We start from the raw sequence: 15484 nt of genomic DNA on the forward strand, positions 1-15484 counted from the left end.
CTTTTCAAGTACACATGCAACATACTGCTGCTGAAGCCACCTTCATCCCTCCTACAGAGGAATGTGTTTAGTGTGCTGTCAAAAAGCATCAAACTGCACTATGGAATTAAAACTGACACATTTCCATTGTACTGAACATTTTCTGAAAATGAGACTCTAAAGAAACAATAAATTGTAGTCAATCAGTGTTGTTAATGATGCCGCATTTCTACGCTCAGTCTAACAATCAGAAGAAGTTGGTGCTCAGAAAGGTCACGCAACAAATAATGTCAGCCAACCTCACCAGCAGGCTTTCAGATTCTCTCAACTACTTGCATATTTCATCAGCTAAATACTGAAATAAAGTTTGCATTAAAATGGAATCTTCTCTGTCACACTTTCTTCCAGAATCACTGCACATAGTCTTGCATTCTCTATTAAACTTCGGGGCTGAACACTGCAGTAACATTTCATCTGCAATGTGTATTGCATATTATATCTTATTATGTCTGGTACGAACTAGAACATAAAAATACATTAATCTTTTCTGAGAAATTCAGAGGAGGGAGCACATTCAACAGAAATATTGGGGGGGGGGGGGAGGTTCCTTCATGTATCATTTTCTATTATTAGCCATTAATCATGTCTTTATTCCAGTACTGAACATCCTTACCTACAGCCAAATGCTAATCCCATTAATCCTCTTTAAAGATCTGTAAGGTCTTCTGTGTAATTCTGACTTTTACTTAATGCATATCTTAATTTTACAGTGATTTTTGCAAGCTCACTTGAGACCAGTTTCTTTTTGAGAAAGGAGGAAAGACTGCACTTCTCCATAATGAAGACAATGGATTTTAAAATAGAAATGAGATACTAAATGCTGCCAGCCAGCAATAGTCAACACAGAGAAGTCAGTCCAGAAAGGCTACTACTGAAGAATTGCTACCAAAGTGAACAGAAGCTCTGACCACAGAAAGGCTGGAGAACTGGTCCTATGATTTTTGGGGGGATACATCCCATCTTGGAGAAGGATCTGCAATGCATAAGGATTATTTTTACTTCCCACCCTCCCGCCCCAGTAACAGGACTTTTCCATTAGAAAGAAACAAATATCAAGGAGGTAATTACACAGCAACCCATAACACAGGTTCAGTAAATTGATACCATTTGGCTTTCGCTCAGTGAGTAGTATGCAGTAACATACGCAGTAACAAGCAGAATGTACAAAATTATACTGTATGCAAAATGGAGCAGGTCACATACTACACGCTTAGGGCTGGAGATTGAACACAGTGGCTTTGAATACAATGACTATAGCCCTGTTACGGGTTTTCCAAACTCTGATGATACAAATTCTACTGATTGTAGAGTTATGACTTTTCCTCTGGCCCTGTATATGAATCAAAGGAGAGGGGAACGGGGAGGATGTGAAGAGCATTACGCTTAATGGCCAGAATCTCAGTTAGCTAACATCAGTCTGGTTTCCATGAAATAAGCAAGCAATGGCAGCTGGGTAGGAAATTTTGAAAGTCGTAGCCATCTTGGAGAACTTTGAGGAACTCACAACAGTGAAGTAATGGCAGATGGAGCACAGACATAAATGTAATCTAAGGTTGAAAGCCAAAAGCCTGTATCAATGGTCAGGATAAGACAAGCTCAGAATTACCTTTGGGGTTTTTGTGATATATCCATTTCTTGCTGCTCTAATCTCTGCATTCTGTATAAATCTGGATGTGATTAATCATGACTTAATCACTCTTTTTAACATACTGCAGAGAACAAATGGCTGGTTGAAAAATAGAAATATTCTATTTCAACTTTTTAAAATCAGGGATTAATAAAATCATCACTTTATGGATGAAATGGATGAGAATAATCCCATTTTATTAAGGCTTTCTTTGTAAAGGTGTAAGAGATGTTACAAAATTCACCTACATTATCATTTAGGATTAAAATTGAAAGCTTATGTAGAACTGTCCAGTTAAATAACATAGCCTCTTGACTCTGCATTTTGTTAGAGCTGGACAAAAATACTTCTGTGTTTAGGCAAGTTAAATCTTAGGGGTATTTATTTTTAAATTTTCTCTTCAAAATGCCAGTATCAGTTCTATAGTTGATCACAAGAGGGAGACTACATCACCATATTTCCTCTGATTGTTTCAAATTTTTAAAGCATCCAAACAATTTGAGTCATTTTGGACCAGCTCTAATCTTTGACTGCTCACTGAAAAGTGTTAATGACTGTTCAATTACCATTTTTTTCTGAGTTTGTCAAACCTCTGAAATTTATAGATAAAGGTAGCCAATCCAGTAAACAAGATTGAACAGTGCGAAGGCAGTTGGAAAGAAGATTCGAGAATATGAGTCAATTTTTGCAATACGGATGTGTATCCTTCCTTCTCTCCAAGATCCTGTGCGGCAGTCTTCAAAACAACAAAAGAAGCTAGCACAGTCTTTCCCTTCTAGGCACTCATATCCATAATCATCATCACGTTCAGGGAGATGATTAATGTTATTAATTGGAATTAGTGTTGATCCAGGTCGAACAGCAATTGCAGGTGGTTTCTTAAGAAAAAACAAAAAAGAAAAATATAGTTTTGCAGGGTTTTTTTTATCCTCAGATTAAATAATTCCATAGGCTTTCCATAGCAAAGGCCAATATAAGCACATTCAGTACAATATACAGAAATTCTAATATTAAAGAAAACAGTTTGGGGAGCTTTGTGAATTATGAACTGCTGTATATAATTAGCTCATGCAGGCAAAAGATCACGAATGATTTTCACCTGCCACATGAAAACTGGGTTGTGCCACGATTGGGGAATAGTGGATAATTAGTTACACAGACAGGGTTAGCTGATCCCATGTACATAACACGAACATTTTGAAGTCAGTCACAGCTTGACAACGGAGTCACAAGCAAGCCCACAAGCAGGCTATAAGCATCACTACCAAGGGAAGGACAGTTCTCCCAACATTTGGAGTCTTTAGAACGAGACTGTATGTGTTTCTGGAAGCTACATATGTGTTTCTGGAAGCTACGTTTTCACCAAAAAAAAGCTAACGGGATTAGTACAGCATCACTGGTGAAGTTCAAGAGACTGAGACACATAAGGCCAGGCTACGTCATCTAATCCTCTGATGTTAAATCCCTAAACAATATGCCCCGCCTTTAGAAACCAAAACACAAGACTCCTTAGGAGAATGCCATTCAAGTCAGTTGAACTGATTAATTCAGCTCTAAATTCTTACATTTACTTTCCGTGGGCATAACTCAACCCTCTTGCAATCTGGTAAAAACTCAGTGTAATAGATGTTAAGGTTCACAAGTAATTTTCATAGAAAAAATCTGGGGGCCTTATTGCTTAGTACATGTACTGTTTGTTGTTCCCTTCTTGTGACTTTTGCCTTTTCACCTTCCTTTTACTAGCACTACCACAGCCCATCTTTCCCCCTTTTATTATTTTGTTTCCACACAGTTCTTCACTCTTCATCCTTGTTTTCCTGAATATTTCAAGACATTCTCTTTCTCTGTCTGTCCTTTTTTCTCTTTCTAAATCTCATAGCCTTTTAAAATTACTCCATAATCCTCTTTCTTTTAACCCCACCTCCCCACACCTTTGGCATCTCTTTAAAATCTTCAGACTGAATATAGGAGTTACATCAACAGTGTCTTCTCTTTTTTCTACCATCGACACATTTTGTCATGTAAGGAATAAATACAGCCAGAAAGGATGCAGTCAGAAGAACTAACAGGGTATTGAAGTTTAGAGAAGAATCTCTCTTAAACAATTATACATGATAGGCAATGAAAAAATATGAAAAAAATATGAGAAGCAGGACACCACATCATTTAGATCCTTCTTATGTGGTCCTTCTTATGTTTTAGAGTCCTGTTGTCCCACTTCCAGGGAATCACTTTGGCCAGTACACAGATATACATTGTTAAGGAGGCACTCTACTGCTGCTGGGACATTTTACCCAATGGCCCAAGGGGTGATCTTAAAGCAGTGCAGTATCCACCACATTTTCAAATAGCTTTATTTAATAAGTATCTTTACCAAGGAAGTTTCACACAGACTGCCGTTTCAACACTTTTTAGACATGATGACCTAGGGAGCTAATTATCATCCTAAAGGACCTCATTATTCTTTTCAGTTATGATAAAATACTGACAACACTAACAAACAGCAGTTACATGCTTCTACCCTAATTTGAGGCATTACAAACAGGGCTTATTTTTAAAAACCTAGAAAGTAAGTTCAAATCTTTTTTTTTGAACTTACAAAATCATTATTTTGTTGAAGATATATAAAGAAAGATGCTTATTTCTGATTCACGCCTACTCTGGCTTTACAAGAGTTTTCTGACTGTTGGTTGTGCCAATGTAAGATTCATGGCATGATTTGTTTCTACGAGTGGGATAAAACAGGAATCCCCAACACAGAAACACCACAGGAGGAGGAAAAAATAACAGTACTGCTTTTCACTGCTCATGTCACCAGCACAGACTGAAGATGGCTACTGAATTAGAGGTTTGAAGAGGTTGCCTGAGAGAGGCAGAAAGACAGTGCCATCTTATAGGCCTAACTACCTACAGGGAATACATAAAATGTGTGTAAGAAAGAGATAACGTGAGGGAAAACGGGGAAAAAAGACCAACACCTCACAAGAAAATTACCTTCTATCAATTGGCAGAGACTTAAAAAAAAATAAATAACGTAGATACAGTAGTACATACTGATTGTTCATGTACATGCCTACTGATGTAGATAAAATTCCACGTATAGCAAGAAGCATTTAAAATACACTCTGATAGGACCAAAACCAAATTCTTCTGCATTAACGCTACTACCCCATAAAAAGAAAAGCCATCATCTGTGGAGATTGTAGCACAGGTGATGCATTCACTTCAGGTGAAATGATCAGAACAAGATCCACAACTAATTAAGTTTCATCTTTCCTGCCCAAACTCATTATCCTTACTAATGTGGATTTACATAAGCCAATTCATACTACCTTTCTCGAGTGATGCCAGGACATATTTTGTAAGATAAAACTGCGATAATCATTTGTAAAATCTTACCATTTTTTCACAAGATCATTTATTGCACCTCCTTGGCATCAGTTCCTGGAATAATAAGCTTTTATTGCATTTTGCAGTGGAAACAGAAGACCTATGTAAGACAAGTTTTCCAAGGAAAAAACATCTGTAAATGAGCACTTTTCAGAAGGAATTAAACTGACTATTTTAATTAAATTGGGGTTTTGAGTTACATATCCATAACTACAAGAGAAAAAGAATGAATAGAAGTCTTTGACAAAGATAAAGGGGGGAAAAAAAAACAAAAAAGGAAAAGAAAACATGGATTTGTAATTGTATGACTTCCCATTAATTAATCAGATGACTTCTTTAATTGTTCTATTTGGAAATCTTATAGCTTTTTATCAAACATCACCAAAAAAAACCCCTATTTATCAAATCAGAATCCTCACATCTAAGCATATTAAATTAATCCCCCCTTTTTTTAGAGTAATCTCTTTATGTAGTATGGTCTTATAGCCATAGCGTGCTGAAACATGTTTAAAGAATTCTGTGTGAAAAGATGGTTGTTTTTCGACTACTTAGAAATAAAAAGAATGCTTTAAGAACACAGTAAAACACAACTGAACAGTGTTTTGAGTATTATATTGCTAATTTTAATCTTAGTCCAAACTCCAGCTATTTATTCAATAAGTGTCATAGTTTCTACATCACCATTATTCTACATTTTCAATTGTCATATGCACTGAAAATCTCAAAGCATTTGGCAGATTATTGCACAAATGGCTGATGTGTGAAGAGATTCTGGAAAGTCTCGTTACTCCATTCAATCGAATATACTTGCAAACCACTTCAGTGGCTTTTGATCTGCCAGCAGCTGATCTTTAATATCTCCCTGGTTTGAATAAGCAGTATTTCCTCCCCTCTTCCTTTTTTCCTTGTTGCACATGCTGAGAGCAGACATATTTCAGCTCCCTGTTCCTTAAGTGTTGTTGAGACCTCATTGCAACAACAACCTAAAACTGAATCTGCTATGCTAACACTGGCAAGTGCCCCAAGTTCTGCAGCCTCTGTTATCTTTTACCCTCATTGCTCGGCTGTGGCCCTTGCCAAAGGATGTTTTCCATCCTCTCCATTGTGCCCACATTTGCTTCTACCACTAACAGGAAGGAGGTTTAAGGTTTCCATTTTCCACTTGGACCAGCTCACCATACGAAACGTAAGGGCTCTCATTTCCCTGGCATTAAGCCATAGCAGCCCCGCAGGGCCCCCATAAGACGGTCTCCCACAGCAGTGCTGCTCAAAATGGGTGTGCCAGCACCTTCCGACACTAGTCGCAGAATGGATATGGTTCATAACAGGATTTCTGCACTTCCATATCTGGGCTTCTGTAGTTTCATTTCACTTTCTGTTTGATCTTACGCAGCTGGTATTCACCCTTCACCCGGAAAAGACAACTGATATTATGATTCAGCTATGCTCCAGCTTCCTTTGATGAAATGATCTGGAAGGGGGTTTTATAACATTGTCCTTCCTCTTGTTCTCTCCAGAAGGTGACTACAATCAAGCCTCAGATATTAAGACTAGTGTTCAAATGAATAAGCTATTTCATGGCTTTACCTCAATGTTTTATTAGTTTAAAGATTAGCTTTAAATATTTGTACTGGCTTCCAGCACTAGATTCTTTGGAAGTTCCACTATTCTTACTACACGAACAGAAAGCCTCTTAAAAATGAGTAATACTTGTTCCTGGGATATGTCGGGATTCACAGCATACAAACATCAACTTGTAAAAGCAGAAGGTTCATTTTACGCAAAAGATACATGGAAGTAAATGAAAAAAGGAGTTAAAGTAGAATTTCTGAAGTGGAAGGGAGTCAGAACACTGCCCAATAATAAGCACTTTTTCCTTTGCAAAGCTAGCAAGGTAAGACCCAAGTTAGGTGATGCAGACCCAAACAAATCCTCATCCCTTCAGTCCATTTACATTATCTATGGTCCTTTCTATGGTTCTTTGCCACGTGCTGTTTTCAGAAGCACTGTGCCCAGACAGAACTGTCTCCATGGGCACACACTCCACAGGCAGCTCTAGTAGCACCAAGGGCTTGGGCACAGCATGGAAGCATGGAATATTATATTAAACCACCCGCTAGCTTAGGCTCATGTGTTCTCATTCACATATGAGTGGAATGATCTAAAACCTTTGTTCATTAGTAGTATTTACAGAAAATGAGCACAAGCCCCCAACTGTAAAAAAAATGATAAAATAAATATTAGTGTTAATTATCTTTGAACATTAGCCCTTCTACTTAAGAACCAGTCTCTCAAAATTAATGCTACAATAAAGAGCATTCTTTATTTTTTTTTTCCTTCTTGTTTGGCTAAACTTACTGATGGCTTAGATTTTGCCTTCTTTTCTTTTCCTTTGTCCCCTTTTCTGTTGCTGGTAAAGTAATGCAAGGTGCCATATTCCATCAAGGCAGCAAACACAAAAATGAAGCAAACTGAAACAAAAAGGTCCATTGCTGTCACGTAGGAAACCTTTGGGAGTGACTTCCTAGCAATTGTACTCAACGTTGTCATGGTCAGCACTGTTGTAATGCCTGTTTGAGAAAAAAAAAAAAACAAAAAAACAACAAAAAACCAAAACAAAACAACAGAAAGAGGGAAGTGTATAAGTAATCCAATCATATTGTCACAAAAAAAATCCTCCAATTAGCCCTTAATTCATTCATGAGGCATACAAGAACTGAGCCACAGCAGGGTTCACTGCTGATCACACCCACACACATCAGTGCTATTGCAAGAAGCCATCCCTATGGATCCAGTGGCCACCGTGGGTTCATATAGAAGGCAGCACATTTCACCTTCAGTTTAAATCCCTCCCATTTTCAACACACACTGAATAAACAAAGACACGGAGAAAGTTTGTGTAATTTTATAAATCTGTTATAGAATGCACACATAAAACAAATACAATAGACAAACAGGTACAAATAAGCACACAAATTTTATAAACACAAAAAATGTCCTTTAGATCTTGAAAGATTAAAATGTACAAAAGGACACATTCAGAAAGAAAAGGTGTGCTATTTATCAATGATTTCAGAAAACACGAGAAAAAGGAATAATGTTTTCAATTGTTTGCTTCTGACATGTAGCAGGTCAAACTAGATGACCTTCATGGCCTTTCTGGTCTCATTCTAAGTTACTAGGTAGTTTTTCAATACTGTGTCTTAAGTAATAGAAAATGTTTCCCTTGATTCACTTACATACAAGTTAATTAAAAGAACAAGCTGGCCTTAATAGTGATATGTTCAGAATCCCAAGTATATCACTCTTCACTGGTTTAACATTTAGAAGATGTTAACACTTTCTTCTTGTATTTGGTGCTTCAGGGAGATGCAAAGCCTTTTTCATAGTAGTTCAAAATTAAGATGTGACCTTTCCTTTGGAGAGCAATACTTGAACACAGAAGTAATTTGTTATTTACATGCACAGGCTTATTGCAAAAAATGTGTTACAGCAGTCTAAGGCTGCCTATGGCTTTTAAAACAAAGCATGGAATCAGGGGTCGCTATGGACTGATCCTGCAGCAGGAAAGCAGTGGTGATTTTGCAACAGATTTCCCAATGAAATTACATGCCTAAAAGGGTGAACAGATAACCAGAGTTTTTCAAAAGTGCTTTGCTCCCACAAGATGCTTTTGAAAATCAATTAGGCATTTCTCTGCATAATTAAATATCTAAATACCTTTAATCATCTCAAACCTTTTGCTTTGGGAAACCACAATCTGCCAGCATCTTTCAACATATACAGAAGAAAAAGGTCCAAGCCTTTTCAGCGTACCAGATCCCAGCACAGCCTCCAGGTGGGAGGTGATGCCCACCATTCCCCTTACTGACTTCTGTTCAGAGAGGAGAAAGGGAGACATGGACTTTCCCAGCCTTCCCCACTATGGGAAAGGCAAACAGGGGGCTGTCACAGGGAGCAAACCTTCCACAGCATCACGACTGCTTGCCACGATGAACCTTGCTTAGTTTTGGCTTTCTTGTCTTAATTTCTCAGTCTTTTTCTATAAAATTGTGTCTATTTGACTGGTATTCTCTTTCTTCTTCACCAGAACATCTGCACGTGAGAAAAGTCGTCCTACAATCTGTCAAACAATGGCTTCTGCATGGTCACACAAAAGGAGCTCGGAGTTAACTGCAGGGAGCTGTAAATATGATATTGCAAACGTTTGTAGTATATCTCAAGTAGATGAAGATTAGTACTGCTGAAGTGGGAGCATGAAAACTCTAGCTTAACCATGAGATCAAAGGCAAATTTGCTAGGTTCATGGCATAGAAAAAGTACTCTGTAAAAAGAACAAACTGGATACAGAACTAGCAGGATACCAATACAACAGCTTTTCCCGTTATAGCTAGTGTCTTTCCAGACGGTATCCACAATGATGTCCAATGATTAGTCAGTCAAAGAAATCTTATAATAAATTTCTAAATCAAGATTTGAAGCTATCAAGAGATAGTTTCACTCATTTATTCAAGATTTTAGGCTCTCTTCACTAAACCTGCAGTACTTTTAAATAGCATAAAGTTAAGAGCCAAGACTCGGATTTTCTTCCCTTACCTTTTCATTAGGCTACTGAGCGATGCTCATTTTTGCATACTTTCTTTCTTGACTCATTAATCTTGCAGGCCTGACTGCACAGTGGTCCAGTTTCAGTGGGAAAGGCAGGGAGTTAAAGCCTGGACTCACCCTCTGGTAGGAAATGATCCTAGAACGTGGGAACGGTGTGTTCACAATCCTACAAGCTGATGAGGAAAATTAACTCACACCTCTCACTTCCTAAGATATGCTTTCAGCTCTTGATCTTTTCCCCAAAATAGGTCATACTGCCGTCACCAGTTTTACTAAAAGCATCTGCCACTGCTAAGCTCGAAGTTGCTAGTGTGTGTCCTGGGCACTCCACGCCCCCCTGTCTATCCTGCTTTATGTGGGGACTAGGACGCTTCTCCAAGGCAGCTCATTAATCCTAAACAGTCAAACGTAGGAGACTGACCCCATGCTAAACAGGTCAGCCAAGATGACACTAACACAGAATTATCCCTGTAGCAGAACATGCAACACACTTCAGTACTCTCTGTAGTAAAAGCAGGACAGTGAGTCAGTCTTTGTGAGTTATATGCTTAACTGCTTGAAGTGCAACTTTGGTTGCAAATTTTCTGTCCTATCCTGGGCTTAAAAGAACAACTGAATCGTTTCTATTATTAAAAAAACCACCAACACCACCAAAACCCCAACAGAAACAAACAAACAAAGAAACAAACAACCTCCCCAAAACCAGATCTTCACAGTTTTTGCCTGTGTAGTAATGATACCCTTTGTTCCATGATGCTGACTGAAGTTTAATCATACTTGTCAGACTAATGATTGCCATATTGCCATCCCTGGAGATGACAGAAGGAGACAAAAGAGAAAAAATGTGTTTATGTGAACAGCAGCGGATCCACAAGACTTGGATCAGGATTTCCGGATTTCCATTCTCAACACTCTCTCCTTAAGCCCTGCTGTGCAATGACAGCAGGATCCTTCTACTTGCAGTTCAAGAGAAAGGGTGACCAATGGTCACAATCTGAAGGGGAATAAACTGTGGTTAATTTACTCCCTGCTGCAGATTTGTATTCCTGGGGAGTATGAGACCCTTCAAGGCTGAAAAAAGACATTCTTACCCAGAGAAGTCCTTGCAGGAACTGCATCCTTATTGATCCAAAATGACACCCATGAAAGAACAACTGTGAGTATACAGGGAATGTATGTCTGAATAGTAAAATATCCCATACGTCTGCTGAGATCAAAGAAGATTGTCATAATAATATAATCACCTATAAATTAAAAAAAAAATACTTACACGACATTGAAACTGGCTTTCAGTTGTATCTTCATCTGTTAGTCTTGTTCTACATAGGTATTACATAAAATAAAACTGAACAGTTTGCCTTACCAGACAAGGTATGAGAAATCTCAGTTGTATTTCGTAACCCTACAAATGCAAACTGATACAATCTCCAGTATTTTGGATCTGCCACTTCAACAGAGGTTTTCTTCCATTTGTATTCAATTTCATTTCTGGGATATCCATCTAGAATAAAACAGAGCAAATCAAGCGTTCAGCCACAGTATATACCAAAGCATGTTTTGTTATCTCTTAAGTTGTTTATAAACTAAACCAGGTCTATACATAAAGTGGATCAGAGAGAAAGCCAATCTATAGTCCACCTGATACACATAAAATTTAACCACAAAGTATCTAGCCTCAGTTTTAAGCCTAGCTAAATGTATGATTGATCAAAAACTATGTAAATACAAATATTTAGGAAATATCTACACAATATTTTGGTACTCAGATATGAAAAACTGGCTCAGAATCATCACTATGAATTAATACACAAATTTAATATACATTGTCATTAAAAGACCACAAAAAACTTAAAAGGACAGACACTTATTAGTACATAATTTGATAACATTCCTATTGACGTTTATTGAAAATTTCTTTGTCTGTTACTCCCAGAATGGATTTTTGTGGTCTGATTCACTGTCCAGTACTTCAGCCTTAAGGAAGTGCAACCCTCTTGATTTTCATGTGCCTCACATGTTGCCCCACATTATCTTGCAGAAAGGCAGAAATGAAATTAAGCAAGACTTGCTTGTGTGGCACAACTATTTAATCAATGGAGCTACCAAAGCTCATTTAGCTGGAAGCACTCAAGAAGGAAGTATTAAATGAAAACATTAATTTAAAAAGAATCACTGAAGTTTGATTTCATTGCCTATTAGGTTTCACATTTAGGAATAAGTCATTTAGCTGTGTTCAGGTGGTTTGGGTTTCTTTTGCCAGTAATAGCACAACTCCCTTAGGAACCTTTTTTTTTTTTTAATATAGTTTATATTAAAGAAATGAAGCCTGAAAGTTGTGTTTATTGCTCACATAAATAAGTCCCACTGAAAGGAGAAGAACTTCTTATACTGATTAAGCATTTACAGGAACAGGTTGAAGAAGACTGATCTTATTTTTCCTTTTAAGTATACCACATGGAACTAACTCAAAGCTGGCAAGTCTGGCAGGCATAGAAAATAAAGTTCTTCCAGGGCAATAGATTTCCATTAACTGGAATGGCTGTTCTGTCAGACTCCTAAGCAATACAATTATTTTTAAAGTTGCAACTAAATGAAATGCATGTAATTCAACTCATTCATTACTGCATTTAATAATGCATTTAAAAATGCAATAAATCTAATCAAAACATAAACAGGTCAGTCCTTTCCTTTGCTACAAGGCTTTTAAAAGTAAACACTTGCTCTCTTGCTGCCAGAATTTAAGGAAATTTAAAGCCTGTATGTAAAGGAAAAAAAAAAAAAGTATTTTACCACCTACAGCTTGAAAACTCCAGTGGACAGGAGTGTTCATCCATAGGAAAGTTATGAAGCTGAAGATAACATTCAGCATTAATTGTCAGCCTAATTAGAAAAGGAAGGAAAAAAAAAAAGAAAAAGATTATATTCAAGCATCCAGAGACTTCAGACTAGATAGTAAAGAACATGCACAGAAATTAATTTTGCCAATTAATGGGTGTTACGCATAGCCAACTGTGTATCTGCAAAAAACATCCAGCATCACTGCCAAAGAACAAAAACTCTCATCATATGCAACCTGAGGACTTTCATTGTTTCAGTTGGCATTTTGAGACAATTCAAAAATTTCAATTGATTTGGGGGGGATCTCTCAGCTCTCTACCAGAAATAGGGGATAAAAGGGAGGGACTGAAGGCAGGGCAAGGAGGGGAGTTTATCATAGCAAATAAAGGATGCTTCTGAAGAACACATTTGTCAGGTCAAATTGCATTTGGCATCATTGTATCTGGTGGCTATATACACGAGAGAGAAAGTGGGGACACTCCTGGGCTTGCTCTATACTCATGGAAGCAGCTCTGGTGAAGACAGTAGCATGGATAGGAAAGAGCAGACTTGATCTTTCCACTCATTTAATGTCTAAGGCATTCAAGTAATTCAGGCAGCTAATATACATTTTAGAAGTAGTTTAGGACTCATAATGGTATCAACTGAATCACTTGCTGCTTTTGAAAATACTATCACAGATTTCCAAAGACCTTCCAAGCAACCAATGCAAAACCCAGTTCTGCTAACTTTCACTAGGAAGCTAGAGTAAGGGGGTAGACTCCAAACTGCCTTCTTTGCATTTAAAATAGCTCCTCCTTTGTTGGTAACACAGTGAAGAAAGTCAGAATGTCTTCTAAAATCAACTTTGAAAATTAACATAATGCTTACGTACTGGACTGTATGCAATACTTACATACTAGACAAAAAGGGATGGGGAAAGGAAAATTCTGCCACACACTGCCAGAAAGCCCTATAAGTCTGTGAACAAAGTAGTTCTTCTACACAAAGCATCACTAGGACCTTTCTAGAAATCTGTCCTGACCAAGAGAAAGGTTTATAAGGGAAAGTGTATTTCTTGCCATATACGGGGGGGGGGGACGGACGGGGGGGGGGGGGGGACAAATAAAATCCCACATTTCCAAGTAAAACACTTGCACCCCTCTGAAGGTGCTTTACAATTTGCCAACTATGGTATACGTATTTATTGCCTTTGTTTTCCATTTTCAACCTTTGGATAGTCAAACGCTTAAAGAAAAAGAAAACAAAACCAGACTTTTATTAAAAGCAACACACCTAGATCTGGACAGACCAAGGACTACCCTCAGAGAAGACTCAGTAAGCCTGACTAACAGAATCACCATGTCTGGTCCCTCAAGTACCAACAGGGAAAGAGTGGTGGAACAGGAGAGACCAATACAGGTCAGATCCTATTATTGCTCCTTCAATAACCAACATATGAACCTTTCAATGTTACTCCACCTTAGGCCAAATTCAGGCCATATCCTCACCTATACAGATGTTTGTGCGTTGCAGTGCTGGGTGAATGCCTGTTCTGCGGTTTTATTACTAGCTCATTGCACTTCAGAGCTCATACTTTAGCACAATAGTTCTAACCTATTCCTCTGGGACAGCTCACATGGGTTTTTTGGTTGCGTTTGATTGTTTCTTTGTTTTACTTAGACCCTGTTTAAAAAAAGTGCTCTTCAGAGATATTTGTATGCTCTCAAATGAAACATATTGAGAAAAAATTCAGTGAAGAGAATCCTTTTAAAACATTCTAATTCTTCTTACTTCTGATACAGAAGGCTTTTATAAATTGTTCATACAACACAACTAGCCCGCATATGAAAACAATGTAAATGACTGAAAAGAAAGTAATTAAAAGGTTTAAAATAAATAAATAAATAAACTCTTAAGAGCAGAATCAGATTTATGGCATCCTCTGCATGGACTGCTTCTCGATCAGCTCCTAATTTATTGCAAGGTTTTTTAGGCACACTTAAAAAATCTGACTGAGAGATGACCCTAAAATGCTTTCTGTAGACTACAGCCTTTCAAGAACTGTTTGATAAGTGACTCAAAGATTGGTACAGATAGCTGCGATGGTAAGCTTAAAACCAGCATCCCCCCATTTGCCAAGAAGAATTATCACCAACATGTTTGCTTATGCCTAATTTGGATGAACAGATTTGTTGATTTTAATAGCTTGCAAGGGTAAACATGTGAAGAAGTATATGCAGGACTGGGACCCTAGCTTTAATCAAAGTTATTATGATTTTTATTATTGGAAGCATTTCATCTTTTACTTACAGAATATAATTTGGTAGAAATTAGATACTGAACTATTTAGAACAGAAAGCCTGCAAAACAATTTATGACTAGATCTGCAATATGTTAGTGACAGATCACCACATTGTGCTACATGCTACATAACATCTTTTTTTTAATCTTGCCTGTACCTAAATGAGATTAAAATTTGCTGTCCCCTTCAATTGACTTTACTCAGTTATGTAGGCAATGTATTTCAATGTTACTGATTTCATGTTTTTAATGATCAAATCATCTTTTCTTGTTTTCTCCTTTAGTAAACTCCCTGCAAATTCCTGTGGTCCACAACAAAAGAGATGCCAAGGATTTGATTTACAGTCATTATTTTCATATTCCTGGTCATAAGAGTTTTTATTTTTTTCTACTCACTTAATAAAAACCCACCTTAGAGTGTATAATACTCTTCCATCACTCCAGATTCGAAGCAAACGATTTGGAGTTGTAATCCAGTGAGCATCAGATTTCCTTGAGTTCCGGAAGAAAGTGTCTGGAATCCAAATTTTTCCAACCATGTTGCTATTAAGCATAAGCACTTTCATTGAGCTGTTAAATTTTAGACGACTGTCATACCACGTCTGGGCAAAAATTATATCTATGGTGTATTCCTAAAAACAGAGAAACAACCATACCTATGTATACATTTACCAAAGTCTGCAAGCCAAGAATTTTTAA

At 37.5% G+C, this 15484-nt stretch overlaps 1 protein-coding gene across 1 annotated transcript in view; it reads right to left on the reverse strand.

Annotated features, from left to right (window-relative positions):
- Positions 1–1929: 1929 nt before the first annotated feature.
- GABRG1 (gamma-aminobutyric acid type A receptor subunit gamma1) overlaps positions 1930–15484 on the reverse strand; it is a 37453-nt gene continuing 23898 nt past the window's right edge. The window contains exons 3-8 of the mRNA XM_075500015.1: positions 15197–15417; positions 12462–12544; positions 11028–11165; positions 10756–10908; positions 7415–7626; positions 1930–2544 (exon numbers count right to left, since the gene is read on the reverse strand). Coding sequence (XP_075356130.1) covers positions 2266–2544; positions 7415–7626; positions 10756–10908; positions 11028–11165; positions 12462–12544; positions 15197–15417 — 1086 coding nt within the window. The 3' untranslated portion in view covers positions 1930–2265. The remainder of the gene's footprint in view (positions 2545–7414; positions 7627–10755; positions 10909–11027; positions 11166–12461; positions 12545–15196; positions 15418–15484) is intronic.

The sequence above is a fragment of the Mycteria americana genome, chromosome 4 (genome assembly GCF_035582795.1).
Source record: "Mycteria americana isolate JAX WOST 10 ecotype Jacksonville Zoo and Gardens chromosome 4, USCA_MyAme_1.0, whole genome shotgun sequence".
NCBI classification, from domain to species: domain Eukaryota; kingdom Metazoa; phylum Chordata; class Aves; order Ciconiiformes; family Ciconiidae; genus Mycteria; species Mycteria americana.